The sequence below is a fragment of the Pezoporus wallicus genome, unplaced genomic scaffold, assembly GCF_028554395.1.
Source record: "Pezoporus wallicus isolate ANWC-B61680 ecotype Strahan unplaced genomic scaffold, APGP_CSIRO_Pwel_v1 contig_5542, whole genome shotgun sequence".
NCBI classification, from domain to species: Eukaryota; Metazoa; Chordata; class Aves; order Psittaciformes; family Psittacidae; genus Pezoporus; species Pezoporus wallicus.
In genome coordinates, this window is record NW_026640165.1 from 2,714,379 (window position 1) to 2,733,398 (window position 19,020).

Sequence of the window (19,020 nt, forward strand, 5' to 3'; positions counted from 1 at the left end):
ATACCACACCACCAGAGTGAGCAAGTCAAAAATAACCAAAGGACAATGGCTGGCAGTAGATATGTTACCAGCTACCGTTTACAGTTTAAGTTGCCATGTGTTCTCACCGTTGTTTGTCCTAAGAGTAGGGGACAGTGTAAATACACCGGCACAGTAAATGTCAAGATGCTAAAGGCTTCTTTTGTGTCTTAAGAAATTGGAGCATTTCCTGGCTTTTTCTTCCCAAGCGAAGCAATAATTTTCGTCCTTTTGTTCCCACCAGCCACTGATCTCTAGTTTGTATTTCCTCCCCACCATTATGCTTTTAAAACAGACATAGGACAAAGTTGGTAACAGAGAGCTTGTACCCCGAGTCTCTCTGCCAGTTGTCAGTTCTACTTTTAGAGAGGGTATTTCAGGTGTGTTGCCTTGTGATATGTGTGGTTGGTGTCTCTCAGGATCATTCTGTCAGCAAAAAGTAGGACTTTAGCCACTGGGTATCCCAAGGCAATGTCTAAATTCCCATTCCTGGATGGCAGCCTGTTGCTTTGTTAATTTTTTTAAGCCTGCATGGAGACTCATCTGCTGTCTTTTCTGCACATTTTAGAGTGGGGAGTAGTAAGCATTTACAGCAGCAGTTGTATACCTACACATACTTCTCCACCTCACAATCCTGTTAAGAGACTCTTATCTTTCTCAGGGTTAAAGCTTTTTTGTTAAGAATGACTCAAGCTGGGCCTCAAGTTCCATGAGAAAATAAGAATCTGCCATTATTCTGATTCAGATAATTATTCAGATCTGCTACTATGACACAAGGATTGAAAAAGTGGGCAGAGAGCTAAACTCAGTGACTGGAATAATTGCAGAGAAGGCCTCTACTCCTACACTGACATTGTACCTATTCCTGCCAGTATTCCCGAGTCACTTTGAAGATTTCAGAAGAACAAGAAGATGTGTTAGAATGGGGAGCTGGAAAAGGAGGAGCAGTTAAATTGTCTGTGGCAAGAAGCCACTGTGAAGTGTGCATTCATAGCGTGCTGGTACTTGTAGATGTACTCGTTAACACATGACCCTCAGCGGCCAAAACCATATCCCCAGCAGTCTCTCAATGTGCATAGTTGTGGTTTATAGCCCTGCAGCTGGAGCACGTAACTGGTGATGGGGCAGTTACTGTGCTCCACACAAGAGGTACCGTTGTCTGGGGTCAGTGTTCTGTATTGCCAAACTGAACCCCCAGGGTTTGGATCAGTCTCACTCTACTTTCTGAGCCAAAGAAGGTATTTATGGCTGACCCCATTGTTGCTCTTCTGCCTGTCTGACTGTGTGTGTGAGACACACACAATCTATAAAAAACTGTTAATGTTCACTTGTGCGTTATTGAAACTCCAGTCGGGATAAGGACACACTGTACAAAAGTCTGCACAAATGTTACCAAAAAAGTGTCTTGGGTACTTGGCGATCTAAAATGACAGAAGTGGGCAAAGCTGGAAAACAGGGAAGAGATTACCACATACCAGGATAGTTTTTAGGTCTGTAATACACTTACTTGTTTTCTTTTCCCCTTGGGCATTTGCAGGAGGCAAGTGACGAGGTAGGAGCAGAGACAAAATCCATGACATATGATTGGACACGTTACGTGGATTTCATATGATTACATATTCATTAGAGCTCTCCCAGTCTGGGACAAAGACTCATATTCTGTTCTTTTTGAATCAGCAAGCCAGTGAAATACTTGTTGAAAGTGAGCGGTTGAAAATCTTTTTTATAGGTAGCTGAATTATTTTTTAATTTGAATTTTATTTTATTCTTAAAATCAGACTTTTGAGATAAAATAATTTCTACGGATCTTTTTCTTTGCAAAATAATGAAAAATTCCATATAAAGCTTGTAGAACGAGGGGCTTGCCCCAAGCCATCTTTTTCTTCCTTGCAGATTGCTTTGATGATTGACAAATCTTGGCATTTTCCAATAGAAAAGAAGTTTTGCTGAAAAATTCCCAGGCAGTTTCTATTATATGCTATATACAGCTTCTGGAAATTTAATACATCTAAAGAAAATCAATGAAACCATTTTTAGTTATTCCAGTTATTGTGGGTATAGCAGGTATGTCCACACTATTTTGAACTGATTCCATAAACCATCCTAAGAATGGAGCTAACTATCCTTCAGTCATTGCGTTATAGAAATCTAACATAGCTCTTCAGTATTTTTGTCTGTAGAGCCTCTTCTCCTTCAGAGGCTTACTTCTGTCTCATTCCTTCAGAGGCTTACTTCTGTCTCATCCCCTTTCACCTATCCCCTGCAGTATTAAGCCTCTACTAGACAGCAGGCTCCTTAGGGCATGACCCAGTTGTGCTTTAATTGACCAAGAATGTCATGTGTGTATAATATGATGCTTTGCAGTTTTGTGTTCTGCTCCCTGTGGGCAGTCATGACAAAGCCAGATGGAGCCAGAAGTGCGCAACTCTGACTCAGTTTATTTGTCCTGGCATAGCTTTCTTGTCTTTGACTGAATTACTTCCACATTGCGTCAGTACAAGGGTCACCAGATTCCAAGTGTTAAGTAGCCAACAAGAGCCTGATGTTCTTGTTGCTGCCAATGGCAGAAATTCCTCCAGTTTTCTAGCAATAAGGTTTGACCCAGTTAGAAGTAAATAGAATGGTTAGAAGAATAATTAGCCCAGTTTGGCATTGAGCTTCTGTGTTATCTTCATGAAACTTTTTTCAGTTGGTAGCAACAGAGTACATCAAAATCACCAGAATAACTGTCCCTCTCTCCACCACCATCACCGTTCCAGATGTCCCTGAGTCGAAGCCCTAGAAGAACCCAGTACAATTGCTATTGATAGTAGCACTCTTTGCTGGTGGGGGCAGAATTTCCTTCCCACTGAGGCCCACACCAATGTTTTTCTCACTTGCTGGATATTACAGGAATGCATTTTGTTACTTACCTTTACATTATCAATAAGGAGCCCACATCAACACCTGCTGAGTTGCTAACTCTACCAGAAAAATAATCTCATACAAAATGAGGATAGCAAAGAAGGCTGTCTTCAGCATGGGTGATGAAAAGGCATGTCCAGAAATTGTGGGTAATGGCATAGAGATATGCAGTAGATATGCGTAAAGGGGTTCCTTTTTAACCTGCTTTGAAAATCTGTGTATATTTATTTAACAAGTGTCAATGGGGATGCAGCCTTGGGCTCCTAATAGTCTGTCACATGAGAGGAGCCATGGGTACGTGTAGCAGCACGCTCAGTGCATGACCAGACCTGTCAGGTTGGAGCTGATGACATTACTAAACAAGTTCAACCTGTTCATGGTTTCTCAGCACCCCAGATTATAATTATTCCTCATTATTTTGCACGTTTGTCATATCTTTGGGTCTTGTCCAGGGAACCTTTGTGCTAGGCCACGTATAAACACACAGATAAGCACATTTCCTCTCTCCCAAATTTTTTCATCTGAGCATTTTAGCTCTGGATTTGCTTTTGTTACGGCACCAGCAGGAACTCTGGAATGCTCTGCTGGCTTTTCCAGTGGCTCTGAAATCCAGAGACACAATCCCTGCAGTGTCATGCTGAGCTGGGGCTCATGCAATTGATGATCTCTTTGTTCCTCCCTCAGCTAAGGATTGTCCTTGCATATTCATCCTGTACAGCTCCCGGGCTCTGCTCTCTTCCATTTTGACAGCTGCCTGGGGACATAGGCTGTGCAAGAGGCCTCCATGTTAAAAAACTCACCAGGGGAGGACTCTCTGGCTGTAGTTCACTGTGGTAGCCTTTCTTCTGTCATGAAGCTGTAAGACTCCAGCCCATGTCTGATGACATTGCAGTGTAGATCTGGAAAAGAACTTTTATCTTGTTTTGGCAGCTGAACACTGTCTTGCATGCGAAGTGTGAGGATTTACAAGGATGAAGGATACACTGTGCCACAGACCCCAAATGTAGCCCTTTGTTGTTGTTGTCAACTTTAGCTTGCTTTTCCCTTGAGAAAATGGAGGTAAAAAGAATCGTAAAAGAAGCCATGCAAGAAAATGAAATGCTGCTGTCATGAGGCTATCACTAATTTCTGCTGACAGCTGTATATATTTCTACTGCTGTTGCTCTGCCCTAACACATTGCACATGGTCTTTGTCTTATTGGTTGCAAAAGGCATTTCTGTGACATCCAGTGTTTGTCACATCTACATCATGTCACGTGCAACCAAAGGCTATGTGTAACAAGAAGCTGGGCAAGGACTTTGGACTCTGAAAGCCAAGATTATGTTTGTACCTACTGAGAAGTTTGTGCTGTGTTCATTCACAAGCCATTTCGTTTGTTCTGCATTCATGGACAAGCTGTTTCAGTTCTTCATCTGTGAAGCGGATGTAGCTATGGGTGACATAAGCCACTGACTCGGCTGATATTTTTAGAACACTGGTGACCTTCACTAACATATGCCATGTCAACAGGAAGAAAAGAGAAACACTTGTAGGTGCATTATTGTTAATGCACAGTAGGGAGTCAGTTTCTTGTGAGTTACGGTGCCCAAGTGTTCAGAGGAAATTGTTCAGACATTAGAAAATATATTTTAAAAAGTTACAATATTAAAATGGATTCTTCCTTATCTGTTGTTTGAGACATTCCAAGTGACAAATAGGAAAATGAAAAGAGGGAGCTAGGCAGGAAGAGACAAGATGCACTACTAATACTCAGTTAGAATGTAAGAAGTGACCACAGAGATGATCATTGTATGCCGGTAAATGGAGGCTTAATCTTATACCTTTAGGGAAGTAATAGAATGATTTTGCTGACAATACGATGCTTCTTCTTGAACTTCATTCTCTTTTGGTCTTTTAAACCAGCTTATCTGGAAAAAACTATGAATGACTGTGCCGTTTCTCAGGCACATGTGCTCACATGCACACCAACCCACACTCTAGCTCAGATCCAGATCCCTTCAGTTCATCTATATTCTCAGCTTAAAAACAACAGAATATGAGCAGTAGCCTGAACGTTGTCTTCAGAAGCATCATTGTTTCTATGGCTTTCTTGAAGGACATTCCCATCTCTTGCCCCTAGAACCTTTTGCCAAAAAGGGGTGCTCCAGGTATTTTACAGTCCTTTTTTGGAAGCTGAAAGTGTCGACTAGAGCATCACTCCAGCTCACTGTGTGGTCCCAGCACTGGGACTGCTCAGCAGCAGCCCCTCTTTATCTGTTCCCTTTACCAGCGTTCATCCAGCTGGTGATTCAGTTAACCCTTACCCAACTCCTTCTTTGCTAGGAGCCTCCTGATAGAAAGCATGTGCTTCCAAGGGGGTGCCCACTGGGATCCTTAAGCAAGAATGGAAAGAAACTAGGGGAAAACAATAGGATCACTAAAGGTGATGTCTTTCTGCAGTGTGCATGCATGTTTTTTTAAATCTTAACTATATACACAGATATTAAAAAATCATTACATTGTATTTTACAATTTTACATAGAGAAAATCCTTGGAATTCAGTGTCTAGCATTATCAATTCCTGTTTTCAGTCACACAGCCTCCCACCAGGTGCTTCACTGAGGTTTTGCTCAGACTTACCAAGCCCTGGTGTAGCAACCAGGCATGGGCAGAGCACTCCTCAGTCCCCTGCACCCTCACAAGCCCCACTTGTCTCACCTTTGTTCAGATACCAGAAATGACACAGCCCACCCTCCTTGCTTTACCTTGCTTATAGTTTTTTTCTGGCAAATGTTTATTTTCAGTTGGGCAGTGGCAGAGCCACAGGTTGTGTTGTTGATTTTTTTAGCTATAGTGTTTCTGGGCTGATTTGGAAACTGGTATTTTACTTTCTCATGCCTGCTCCAGCTGCATCATGAATAGATGCTGTATTAGAGAAATGTCTTACCAGATTTTCTCTACCTCCACACTTTCCCTTTCAAAACTCATTTTGCTACTCCATCCATCTGGATTGTTAGATTGAAAGCTAGTTTTCAGTAGGGTAATTTGGTATTTGAAGTTTTTCATTAGTAGTGGGCATCAATCATACTAGAGTTCTCACAGGAATACCAGATCACAGACAGAATGCATCACACTTCTGTTGCATGTATCTGAAAGAGATCAAGAAAAAAATCAGTTAGATTCTGTGCAGAATATTCAATAAGGATAGCCAGGGTTACAACAGTTGTGGGTCATTTCTAAATGCAAGGTAGTGGGAACTTTGTATAGAAAATCCTCCTGTCTGTATGCAGTTTTGTATGCCAGCTACTTGCCTGTGCACACAGAACGCATCCCTCTGTTCTGTTGAGTTTGATGACAGTTACTCTTTGCCTAAAGTAGTGAGTGGAGTCTGGCAGTGCTCTTTATGGGATTTTATGCTTTATTTCTCTGAATTTGTTATCATTCTCACTCACACCTTTCAAGAAAGAATAGCAAATTGCTCTGTAAAACAAACATAGAATCATAGAATCATAGAATCATAGAATAGTTAGGGTTGGAAAGGACCTTAAGATCATCAAGTTCCAACACCCCTGCCATGGGCAGGGACACCTCACACTAAACCGTTGTCACGCAAGGCCTCGTCCAACAGGATGGTTAAACAAGACCGGTCCCAACACCGATCCCTGAGGGACACCACTCGTTACTGGTCTCGAGCTGGACATTGAGCCATTGACCACAACTCTTTGCGTGCGGCCATCCAGCCAGTTCTTTATCCACCGAGTGGTCCATCCATCAAATTGATGTTGCTCCAACTTAGAGACAAGGATGTCGTGTGGGACAGTGTCGAATGCTTTGCACAAGTCCAGGTAGATGACATCAACTGTCCACCAGTTCTGTAGCCCCATCATAGAAGGCCACCAAATTGGTGAGGCAGGATTTCCCCTTATTGAAGCCATGCTGGCTGTCACCAAGCACCTTGTTGATTTTCATGTGCCTAAGCATGCCTTCCAGGAGAATCTGCTCCAAGATTTTGCCAGGCACAGAGGTGAGACTGACTGGTCTGTAATTCCCCAGGTCATCCATTTTCCCCTTCTTGAAAATGGGGTTATATTTCCCTTTTTCCAGTCATCGGGAACTTCACCTGACTGCCATGATTTCTCAAATATGATGGCCAGCGGCTTCACAACTTCATTCCCCAGCTCCTTCAGGACCCACAGGTGGATTTCATCAGGACCCATGGACTTGTGCACATTCAGATTTTTAAGATGGTCTCGAACCAGTTCCTCTCCTACAGTGGGCCTAGGGTCTTCATTCTCACAGTCCCTGCATCTGCCTTCCAAGACTTGGGTGGTGTGGTCAGAGCCTTTGGCAGTGAAGACCGAGGCAAAAAAGTCATTCAGAACCTCAGCCTTCTCCAAATCCCGTGTAGCCAGTTCTCCTGAGAGCTTCCTGAGGGGGCCTACATTCTCCCTAGTCTGTTTTTTATTTGCTATGTACCTGTAGAATCCCTTCCTGTTATCTTTAATATCCCTAGCCAAGTTTAATTCTAACCGGGCCTTAGCTTTCCTAACCTGGTCCCTAACTTCCCGGATAACGTCCCTGTACTCTTCCCATGCCAGCTGTCCTTGCTTCCACTTTTTATAAGCCTCTTTTTTCATTTGAATGACATGACAGAATGAATTCCTTAGTTATACACAGGTAAAAGATGGTTTTCCAAAGAGATGGTAAGTAAAGAAGTAAAGTGTTTTTGACAATTCCTACATGGCCAAAAAGGTTAAATTCTACTTTCAGAATTGACATGATGTTTGGGACATTTTTCCAATTGTGTGCCAATAGAAAGGCACTAAGGTATTTCAGAAGATGTGATTCAGATCACTGAGCTGTCTCTTCTGCAATGACAATGCCCTTTGTGATTTTGGTTGCAGAGATATTGCAAGTGAAGCTGCATTTTCTCCATAACCTTACATTGTCCTGATGGGTTTTGTTTACTTTTTTTTTTTTTTAAAGGCTGGGATGCTGTCATGGATTGGAAAGATGTCTTATCAGGAGGGGAAAAACAAAGGATGGGCATGGCTCGGATGTTTTACCATAAGTAAGCATTTCAATTTGTTCTCTAAGTAGCATCTGAAAAGGAGAAAGAGATTTGCAGGTTTCCAGTTGTAGTTTGAGCAGTAGCAGACTTTAATCTCCATGCAATATGCAATACAGCTAGATGGTCGCATGGGACCGCAGATCTTGTTGTTTATTCATACAAGCTTTTAGTTGGAGCAATGCTTCTTACTTCAGCTTTGCTTTTGGCAACATAGCATACACTTTCCAGATGTTCCTTTCTTTAATATCTCAGGCACAAACATCTTCCGTGCATTTGTCCTACTAATACTGCTGAAGTCTTGTGGACTGTTGCAGAGGCTGTGGAAGTGTGAAAGCCAGGCTCCAAACCGTTTTGGTCTTGGAGACTGCAAGCCCACAAAGGTGGCCTAATCCATACATAGCAGTGGATAGAAAGTTTCTGAGTTGGCTGAGCTACTGCATGACTTGACGACAGGACAGAATAAAACTAGGTCAAGCTAGAGCACTAAAGTTAGATCACTGTGTACTCAGATGGACCAAGGAATAAAATCCATTTTTCCTGGAAGCTGTCTCTGCACCTGAATAGTACATGGGAACTTTATGTTGTTGCTAGCCAGCTTACAGCTGTAAATGAGAGACAGCTGTCTGGCAAAAAAAATCATTCCTTTCTGTTGTTCTTTCAATTAAACATCGTACATGAAAATAAAGTCCAAACCATAGAAGAGTAATGTTCTTTATCTACTTTTGAAAGGCCAAAATACGCATTGCTGGATGAATGCACGAGTGCTGTAAGCATTGATGTTGAAGGAAAAATATTCCAAGCTGCAAAAGCTGCTGGGATATCCCTGCTTTCTATTACACACAGACCTTCTCTTTGGTAAGTATGTTCAGGGGCTAATCATGGTCCTTGTTTATAGCTTTCTGACAGGCAATGTATTGGCCTTTACTCTTCGTGTGAGGGCAGTTGTTTAATCAGTATCTACTGCTCTTTCTAAGATAACTTGTCTACAGTAATAGTGATGTAAATGCATTTGGTATTGATCTTTTTCATTCTTTGACATGTATTTATTCCTCCCTCTTGTTTTTTTTTTAAATGTATTCCAGTGATTAAGTATTAACAGCAACATGCAGATACTTAAGAGCAATTAATGAGCCCATCACACCAAAGCCACAACTGATATCACCACATTATTCTGTAACAGTGACAAGATCCAGGAGCTGTCCTGGGGAATTTTATCAGTGCAGGGAGACAATGGGAAACATGGCAAGTGGTTAAACTACTGTTTTTTCTTCCATAGGAATAACACATTTGGTGGTTTAACTTCAGTTGTGTCCTCTGCAAGGTTTGAGAGCTTTCAAAATCTGATTGTCTAAAATAAAATAAAAATAAAAGCAAATACTGGAATCCTGAGAGACATTATTCTAGTGAGGGATGTAGTAGAATCATCTAGAAGAGTCCCTGAAAGGAAATCAATGTAGTTACTGAACACGTAAAACAACGAAATACTTTAAAGGACAAATGGAGATCAAGAAGGTGTGAATTAACTTTAGCAGGGACTGTTTGTTCTGAACTCCTTGATCTTTACTGTCCAATTACTGGTTTTTTTTTAAACTGGTGACAAACAAATCCTTTATGATCCATTGCCTCAAAAGAAAGACATTGTATCAGTGTCTGCTTCGCTGAAAAAAATGTTTTCCCGAGCGTTCCTTCTTCCTCTGTGTAGAGGGTGACAGTGGAAATAGCTTTTGCTGGATCAAGACCTAAATGTTAAGAAAAAAAAGTGTATTCTGGTAGGACAAAAGTCACATAGACATTTGGTTTGAAAATAATTTAAATTGCCCTTTAAAAAAAAAAGGTAGCATTTACGTTTTTTAAATTTTGGCATTATTCTTAAAACCATTGCTCAAGGAAACGGGTATTTGAGAGCACCTCACCTATAGATAATGGTGGTGCAGAGGGAAGTTACACTGAAGAACTTGTGAGAAAGACCTTTTGCATTCAGTTTCCTACCAGTAGTTCTTGTTTCATAGTACCAGTGCTATTCAGAAAGGTTTGGGATTGTTCTTGTAAACTCCACAGTATTACTGGAATTATAGGGATCTGGAGAAGTAAACAGGAGTGCTGAGCATTTAGAAATAAGCATTAAATGCCTTTAACTCAGGTATGCTTCTGCAGACAGTGCACTACGTAGACAAAGAAAACAGGCTCATGGGCTCAGAATTATACCAGGAAATAGTTGCTCTTTTAATCATAATACTGGCTACTTTAGAGGGGAAGGTTAAGCTTTTGGTGTCACAAAGAATAATATGCAAGAAGTGATGAATATAAGCCTGGAGTTGAATCTCTGTTGAGCCCCATGTCATAAGCTATTGAGTTTATTAAACTGTCACATTCCCTGGATGGGATTTATAATCACTGTTTTATGATGTGTCTCATCTTCCATAATTTATAGTGATAAATTACACTGAGGGAACTCTTTGCTCTTCCTCTTGTACCTCCTGATAAATGTCTTGTCAGGCCTAGGCAAACCCCACATGTACACCTTTGAATATTTTCAATGCACACACCCTCGTACGACTCCTACACAGACTTTTTAGTTTGCCCGCTTGCAAACTGAGCTGTATTTTAGGACTTGGAGGTTTCTTTATCCAACCTTATGAGATGCGGGGGAACAAACTGAGATGTAATTTGAACTAATTAGAGTTTTATCAGTAGCATCAGGTGCACTGTGCCTGCCTGAATATATTTTCTGCTGTGGAGGTAAAACATCATCTCTCACAAAGCAAAGTAAGTAAAATAAACTCAGACTAGGGGCTAGCATTCCTGGGGGAAAAGGGAGCCCTGTCTGCTGCTGCTGTTTAAACTCCTGGAGAAAAAGGAGTCTGGTGGAGTCAGCTGTAGCCACAGGGGGGTCCTGGTGACAGGCTTGACATACCCAGTACTGTTAGGAAAGAGTGTCCTGGGATTATGAGTCACTGAAAATGTCTTAGCCAGTGATGCAAAACTGGACAACTCTCAGCTTCCCAAGAGGCACCATTGAAAAGAGACACAGGCATCCAAATTTGTGTGCAAAAATGAACCATCTGTTCACTGAGCCATCACTAATGTTTTAATTTCTAATGCAGGAAGTACCACAGTCACTTGCTGCAGTTTGATGGACAAGGCGGCTGGCGTTTCGAGCAGTTGGACACTGCTATCCGCTTAACACTGAGTGAGGAAAAACAGAGACTGGAATCCCAGCTTGCAGGAATTCCTAAAATGCAGCAGAGACTGAATGAACTGTGTAAAATCTTGGGAGAAGACTCAGTGCTTAAAACAGTGGACGAAGAGGAATAAATAATTTATGTTTATTTTTTAAAAGTATTTTTTTAGTTAAAAGCATTATGACTTCAGCCATTATCCTTTGCATGCATTGTGATAGAGGCTTAGAGCATAGAGAAACACAGCCAGCAGAAAATAATGCTCTGAATGCTATGTAAGGCTTTAGTGGTTTAGTATTAAGGCAGAAAGTGGTTGAACTGTGAAAAGAAAATAAGCAAGTGCACAGAGTATAAGATTCGTCATTGCAGCTTATGTTAATTCCTAGTGAAAGCCCAATTCACTGCAAAGAACTCCCAACAAACGTAGGTTTTGTAGGTGGTTTTTTGCCTGAGATTTGGCCTGCAGAATGTGCTCTTGTACCGGGTCACTGTGTGTGTATGATATGCCTGCTACGCAGAGCAAACCTGGCATGAAACTCAGGCATGGAGCGCTGCAGAGGCAGCATCTGGGTGAGTATGCAGATGCATGCAAAAATCTCATTTGGGTACAAGAAACATTCTTTCAGTCCATGTAAAACCCAACTCCTCTTCTACTACTGAATTGTATACACACCTTTACCTGCATTTCCATAGGAAATAACATAATAGGCTGACCAGAAGACAACTGTCAGAGCAACCCACTGCCTCGTGACAGAGAAGGAGTGATAGAGCTAAATATGTAATATACTTGTGCTGTACTTTATGACATTATGCATAGCTTCAGAGGCTCTTTGCCCTTCATGATACATGAGTTCCTCTGGGGGATTATTTATGTCCCCTAGTTAGTAACCTCTGGTAGGGAGCATTGGGCCAGGCCTCAAATTACTTAGTTTTCACTTGACTAAGTCATCCATCTGCTCCATGGGTCTGATCCAGCTGACATCCCTCTGTGACCCGGTTCCTCCCTTGGTAAAACCACAATATAGACACACTTGTTTGTTCCATGAGACACTTTGTGAGGGGAAGGACTGAAGGAGAGGAAAACGGCAGTTTCTAACAATGCACTGAACTCTCAGGCATGGCTGTCCTGCCAATTCAAATGCTCAGCACTTATAAAGGTCTGTGAAAAGTCAGAGCATTTTGTAACCACTAATTAATATGCCTGTGATATTTTGGTAGAGTGGCTGAACACTACCCTCCTCATGAACAAACGCACCAGTTAACTAGTGTGCTTTCAGATGCACTCACTGATTGTCCCATCTGCTTTTCCGTTCAGTAGGAACCTGGTCCCACTCAGTCAGAAGGTGCTTTAAACAGAAACCCTGAAGATAGTGCTGGCCTCAGTGCCTTGCCAGAGGCGAGAATGAATGAGAAATAAGATGTGAATGGACTGAAGACGTCCTGATCTGCTCTCTCTGACTGCAAGTGCCCAGCAAATGGGCAGCTCAGGAGTGCAGCTCAGGAGGGATAAGAGGCTTTGCAGATGAGTAAATGAGCCTTAGCTGAGATGTAGCAATCTTGAAGTTTATTGATTCTTTTTTTCCTAGAAGTGTGATTTCTTAGGACATTTCTGCCTGGTGTGCTTGATCCGAGAGGGGCAATGTGTAAGAACTGTTAAGCACTGTTAAAAGAGGAGAAATATTTTGGTGGTATTTGATGAGCTGGGAATGTTTGAGGAACCTGAAGTTAGTATAAACTGTTCCCTTTTTTTGATTGCTTCATGAACAAGGGGAAGGTGAATTAACTCCATCTGCCAAATCCCAGCCCAGTGCACTAACCATTAGTCCATCTTCCTTCTCACTTCTTCTACTTCATTCCTTCTTCTGTGCTTGTCTTGCTGCTTGGTACAGCACTTGCACCAGAAAATGGAGTAAGTCTGCTCCTTGGTCTGCTCTTCAGAGTCTGTGCTTGAGTGTAAACCTGTAACTTGTCCTGGTGACTGAGTTTTCTCTGTAGAGTCCCATGGGACATCTCACTGATACAGAAAGGAATGCTCTTGGGAACTTTTGAAAGGGATGAGAAATTAAGGTTCAAGATAATAAGATGTTGTGCTGTAAAGTGCAATCTGGAGGTCACTGCTGCGGTGGATGACATGTGCCTGCAGTTTGATTTGCAAGAGTTTCTGCTTGTCCCTCTCCCCAAAGGCTGTTTCTTCCTTCTCATCTTCAAAGCAAAGTTCAGAACTGCTAAGGAAGAAGTCAGCCAAGAATCTGTTCTCGGTGAGCATGAATGAGATGACTGATGGTTTTAAAGGCTTGCACATTTCTGAGTTAAGAATGATGGTGAATCAGGCATGCCCTTGTCCCAGCTGCAGTGTATCCTTCTGCTAATGCAAAGCACCCACAAAGTCAGCTAGCCAGGAGCCTCTGCCAAGGCAGGAGCTGAGGTGGGGGAAGGGCCATTACTGTTCCCCACCCCTCCATTAAGCACTTTACCATGTGGCTGGGAGCTAAACCTGGGTTGTCCAGTCCCTGAGTGAGAAGGACACTGAAAAGTGCTGAACAACTGGCCCAGTTCAGCACAGCTCCAGGTATGGCCCAGCCTCCCGCCAGAGCTCTGCCATGGCACTTGGCTTGTTGGGAGCTATTATGAGCACATGCAGTACAGAGATTGCAGCTGGCCACAGCACACAGAAGCACATTTTCTGAGGGAATCATGCTTAGTAGAAGAAAGTTTGTTTGCTGTTTTTTTTTTTCTTTCATGAGATTATGTATAAAACATAGAGAAGACACGTACGTTACTGATGAAATTTTAATGAAAACTGAAATCGCACCACGATCAATGTAATGGTATTTTTCTTCAAGTTTGATATGTATTTCCTGGATCCAGTAATAGACTTGCCCGTTCCCATTCAGTAATGTAGTGTAAATTATCCTAGCACCTCACTCAGCTGTTTACATCCTTGTCGGTGTGACAAGAACACTAGAGGCTGGTGTGAGAAGAAACCCTTCTCCAAATAGGAACTTCCTGAGTAATACCAGGCCAGTCTTAGAAGGATTTTCTGCACTGGTGGATCATTATATTTGAAGTTAGATTTGTGACTAGAAGAGAAGCTGCCCTGGAGATGTTCTCTGCAAGGCTTCCCGAGTTCTTCCAAGGGCTCATTGAGACAGGAGTCTCTGGTTCTGTTTCCGGAGAGTTCTATCTCTCATGTAATACAGGGCATAAGCCAGCTTATTTTGTGCTGCTTTGGACCCAGCTGGGAAAGCAAAGCAGAGGTGCACGCTCCCTGCTCAGGGAATAGCTCAGGGAGATGCTGTTCTGGAGTCAAGGTGCAAAGAGCGCTTGGTCCTTGCGGTGTGGGAGGGTCAGAGCAGGGCAGGACGCCTTGGTGCAATCCTTTTCCATCGTGCATTGAGAGCTCCCCATCAATGTCTGTTCCCTTTCTGGCATTCAGGAGCTGTGATTCCCCCGGGGCTGAGGAAGTGACTTTTTGAGCTTCCTGTCCTATCTAGCTAGAGCCAGTCAGATCCAGCTCATCATGTCACAGCATCTGCGTTCAGAGCTGGATACTGCAAAGTGCCCTGTGCAAGTAGCCTCCTGTGAGCACCCTCTCATCCATCCCCAGGACTCAGTGCAGACTGGACTTGCCTGGGTCTAAATCCTGGAGGAGTATAGGTGCTGAGCAACATTCAGTCTCGGCATGGAGTACTGTACAGTAAAAATATGACTTATCCACTTTGTTTTTCAGATAATGCTGGGATTTTTTGCAAAAATGGGAGGACATTTTTGTGAGTGGGATTTCAGTATTTTAATCTAGGAGGAGTTTGTTTTTCAGTTAGTTTTGGGACCAGACTCATTCCTGCTTTAGACTTGGAAGTCCTCCTTCTGCAGGGGTAGAAAAGCCCACATATCTTTTAAAAGAGTTTTTTTTAAAATCAGTGAGATTTGTAGTTGAGTGAGAAATGAAGGACTGGGTATTCAATGGGATATTTTAGGGAAAATTGCAGTAAGAATTATATCCTAAAGCAAATGAACACATCTACATTCCCTTCAATATGTCTGAATGATGATAATGCATGTCAAAGTGAAGTTTATGAGCCTGTGATCAGGGATTTGAATTGTATATAGAAATCCCCCTACTGAGCTGTTCATGAAGCTTAAGAGAACTGAACTGCTAATTGAATGTGTCTTTGTTTTGTTTATGTTTGATATTAATGCCTTTTAAGAGCAGACAATTTATAAAGCAATAAATTATGCTTTACAGTTGTAATTTATTCCAACCTCAAATAAAACATGTTGCATTTACTTTGAGTTTCTTGTGTTCCTTATTCACAAAGCAGTCAGGACCTGCCTGCATGTGCTCTGGGAACCCCTTCCCATCCCTCCTTTCTTCAGTGAGGTAGGAAAGCTTGGGGTGGATGTTGCATATTTGCAGGTTAAAACAAGTGCTTCATTCCTAGATCAGGCTGCTGTCAAAGGCTGTTGTTTTCTTCTGTCTTGTGCCCTTCCACTTCAGCATGGACCTGATTCATGACAGGAGGGTGACAAGAGCTGCCACCAGTTGTGGGGGAGCTCTGCAGAGAGACTGGGTACCAAGCAGTGTGCCGGAGAACAGTGTCAGCAGTGCAACGTCAGGTGGCCTCAGCAACATCACTCCCAAAGGTTGTTACTATGGTCTTTGTAAGATAAAGTTATGCATAAAGCACCAGTGTCACAAATACTGCAGGCAAGTGCCCATGTTGGCCTAGAAATGGAGAGGGGTTTTTGTTAGGGATTGGGATAAAAACCTCAATCTCTTTAGCCCTTCAGACTACCAGGAGTATGAGCGTATTGGTTGACTCCTTGGCACCCAGAGCTGGCTTGTGTCTAGCCCCTTTCCAGCTGTGTGGCAGAGGTACTAGGTGGTGGAACAGGACCTGGATTATGCAGTTGAGGAGCCCACGGCAACGGTGGTCACTTGATAATTAGATCCATTACGGGTGACGGAAGGTTTGTCCCAGTGCCTCCCTTCCAGTTCACTCACCCACTCAGAGGCAGAACACCGACAGAGCAGGACATGAGCCATGAGAAATGCATTTTTGGGGGTCTCGGGAGGGTTGTAGGACCATGCTGGGGCTCCTGCATCAGACCAGGAGGAGAAAGGCTATACTGTAGGACAGGAGGTGAGCTGAGAGGTTGCATTTGAGTTTCACTTTCTTTGGTAAGAAGTGCTTTGGTGTCAGCTCTGTGGAGAGCATTCCTGCTTTCTGACCAGGTCACCAGAGGACTGGCACCATGAAGTGCTGGAGCCTCTGCTCAAGGGTTAAGTGTTCCCAAAAGAGATGGGACAGCAGGGCTCGTATCATGGGAGGAAAAAGGACTTTGGGAACATTGGGAGCAGAGGTGTTTAAAGACTTCTCACGGGTTGAATTTTCTAGTAGATGGGGTGTACCTGGAAGAACACCTGCTGCTGTCTCTCTGTGGCCTCATTTCTGACTATGGCTTATTCTGCAGCACCTGCTTTGTGTATTTTAAATTAGTGACTTTAACCTCATGTGAGACCATCTATGAGAGAGTAACAGGGACATGGTGAAAACACTGCACCCACCCAGTGAACGAGCTGGTTTTAAACAGGTAATTGCAAACGGGAGAAAGAGCTTGTGATGGTGCAGGGCTGAGGAGTCAGCTGAGACCTGAGGCTGAGTCCCCAGTGAGAAACCAGGGGTAAGGCCTGGGAAAAACCAGTCCAACAGAGACCATGGGAGGAGCGGGCGTTGGAAAAAGGGAAGAATGAAACCTGTCCTGGACATAAAGTAATTATACAGTAGCACATTGCTTCTCTTTTCGTCAAACATACAGAGACAAGCTGGCCCTGACACAGCATTTGTGGGGTAGCACAGAGAAGAGAAACAAAATGTTCATTTATTGATCAATTTTAGCATGAAATTACCATGACAGTTGTTTAGATTGAAGTATCTTTGAAAGACATTTTACACTTGTTGTGATTTAGAGCTACGTTTCAAATAGATCCGATTCATAATGCTTTTCCTAAAGATTTGGGTCTTTGGGAAGTAGAAACCATAAATGGTAAGCAAGATAGTGAAGCAAACACAACCTATTTAATATTTAAGTAACAAAAAAATTGCATTCAATAGTTCGAATATTCTTGTCCTTTGTAGCTCAGTTAAAATGTTCTCCTCCACTATAGGCACACTGTGCTATAAATATATGGTGTTTATGAGAGACTCCTCTATCAGTTGGTGTTCCCTGTGCTGGTGTGTTTGGAGACCTCTATCTCTACTGTATGGATTGCACTAAGTCGTCCTTCTCTTGGCTCACTTTCTGTCCCCAGCAGGCTGGGTGGAGTGCTGGGATATATGGGTGCTGGTGCCTTCCCCCCAAGGCAAATTCACTGCACAAACGTGTGTGAGCAGAGAGGTCTCCAAGCACGGCACAGACAGACCCTGCAGATGCTTCCCAGCAAGAGAGACCACGTCCTCATGGGCTGGAACCACGGGGGCAAGTGGTGGAAGAGTGCAAGTGGAGGGGGTGGGTACTGTCAAATGCATCTGCTTTGTTATAGGCAGTCAGCAAATACTTGTAGGAAAAGCCTTAAGAAATAACATCTGCACAACTGAAACATCAGTAGCTGACAAGGTGCTAGTGCGAGGTGCTGGAGTGCAACAACTAGTGGTGATACAGCTGGGCTCTGCCAGATGCATGCGCACAGTAATAGGACATTCATGCATTGAGCAAACATCCGTATCGCTGCAATCCAGGGTGATTCAAAAGGTACACAGCTTATGCTTGTGGAAAACAAGTAGCCTCTTTTAATCCTAGCAAGTGGCCACAGAATCACACAACTGCCTTCCATAATGTGCTTTGGAGTATTTCTAGGTAACCCATAAATAGAATCCATTCTTAAATAGTGATGTGCCTTGTCTAAGCAATGCTGTTCAATGAGAAATCCCTTTATAACCAGGGTGAAACAGCAGCCACAGAAGCAAAACTGCAAAAATCCCCATTTCCTTGCTAGTGCAAACCAAGCATACAAGGAGGTGCTGCTGCAGACTCTCGGTAGCCTGTTTTCATACCGTAATCATGTTACAGAGAGATCAACCCCTGTCTAATCGCTAATGTTCCCTTACATATGTGCCATACGGCTGATTGCTGAGCATCAGAGGATGAGGACTCTGTTAATTAGACTCCACTTGCTTAGATTATTATGGGTGAAAAAAAGAGTGATTAATGCACTTCATGCCAAGATGAAAGCGAAGTCAAGGTATGCCAGCCTGGGAGAACGCCTGTGCTGCTTTTGCTAGGACTTACTTCCAGGGACTTCTGAAGGGAGGTTCAGTTTCTTCCTCTTTCAAGTCATGGGCTGAAAACTTCTGTCTGGAGAGGTTTTAATTAATAACCAGGAAAAACCCCAGTGGCATCCTCGGTTTTAAAGATATTTAAAAATGTCTGATTCTAAAAAATGGGCCTGGTGTTCCTGCCATCAGCCTGATCTGGGTTTGTCAGTCTCCTGTGACTTGCTTGTCCTGCTCTGATGCTGGGCTGCTCCACGAGGATGGAGCCATGCTGGCAAGGGCCGTGTGCCCTGCTCCCTGCAGGACACCATGGAAGCATTTGGGTTTGGTTTGTTAAAGCTTAAAGATGCGTGGTTACTTTGCTAATCTTTGCTGCTGCAAAAGGCACAAGTGAGATGCAGAAGTTGGAAGTGGGTAAACTCAGGCTCAGCTGAAGCCAGGACAGGTTTGACTTCTGATGGGTGCTGGGGTGCTCCAGCAGAAAGTGCCTGCTTAGCAGAGGGCATTGTTTGATGGCATCTACTGCTGTGTTGTGCAGTGCCAAAACAGGCCCTCCTGGCCAATGGGAGATCATGAAGTGGGAACTGCGGTGCT

The 19,020-nt window shown here is 43.1% G+C and overlaps 1 protein-coding gene across 1 annotated transcript in view; it reads left to right on the top strand.

The window, feature by feature from the left end:
• Positions 1 to 15,439, top strand: part of ABCD2 (ATP binding cassette subfamily D member 2) — a 48,918-nt gene extending 33,479 nt beyond the window's left edge. The window contains exons 8-10 of the mRNA XM_057417914.1: positions 7,889 to 7,973; positions 8,703 to 8,828; positions 11,078 to 15,439. Coding sequence (XP_057273897.1) covers positions 7,889 to 7,973; positions 8,703 to 8,828; positions 11,078 to 11,288 — 422 coding nt within the window. The 3' untranslated portion in view covers positions 11,289 to 15,439. The remainder of the gene's footprint in view (positions 1 to 7,888; positions 7,974 to 8,702; positions 8,829 to 11,077) is intronic.
• Positions 15,440 to 19,020: the final 3,581 nt, after the last annotated feature.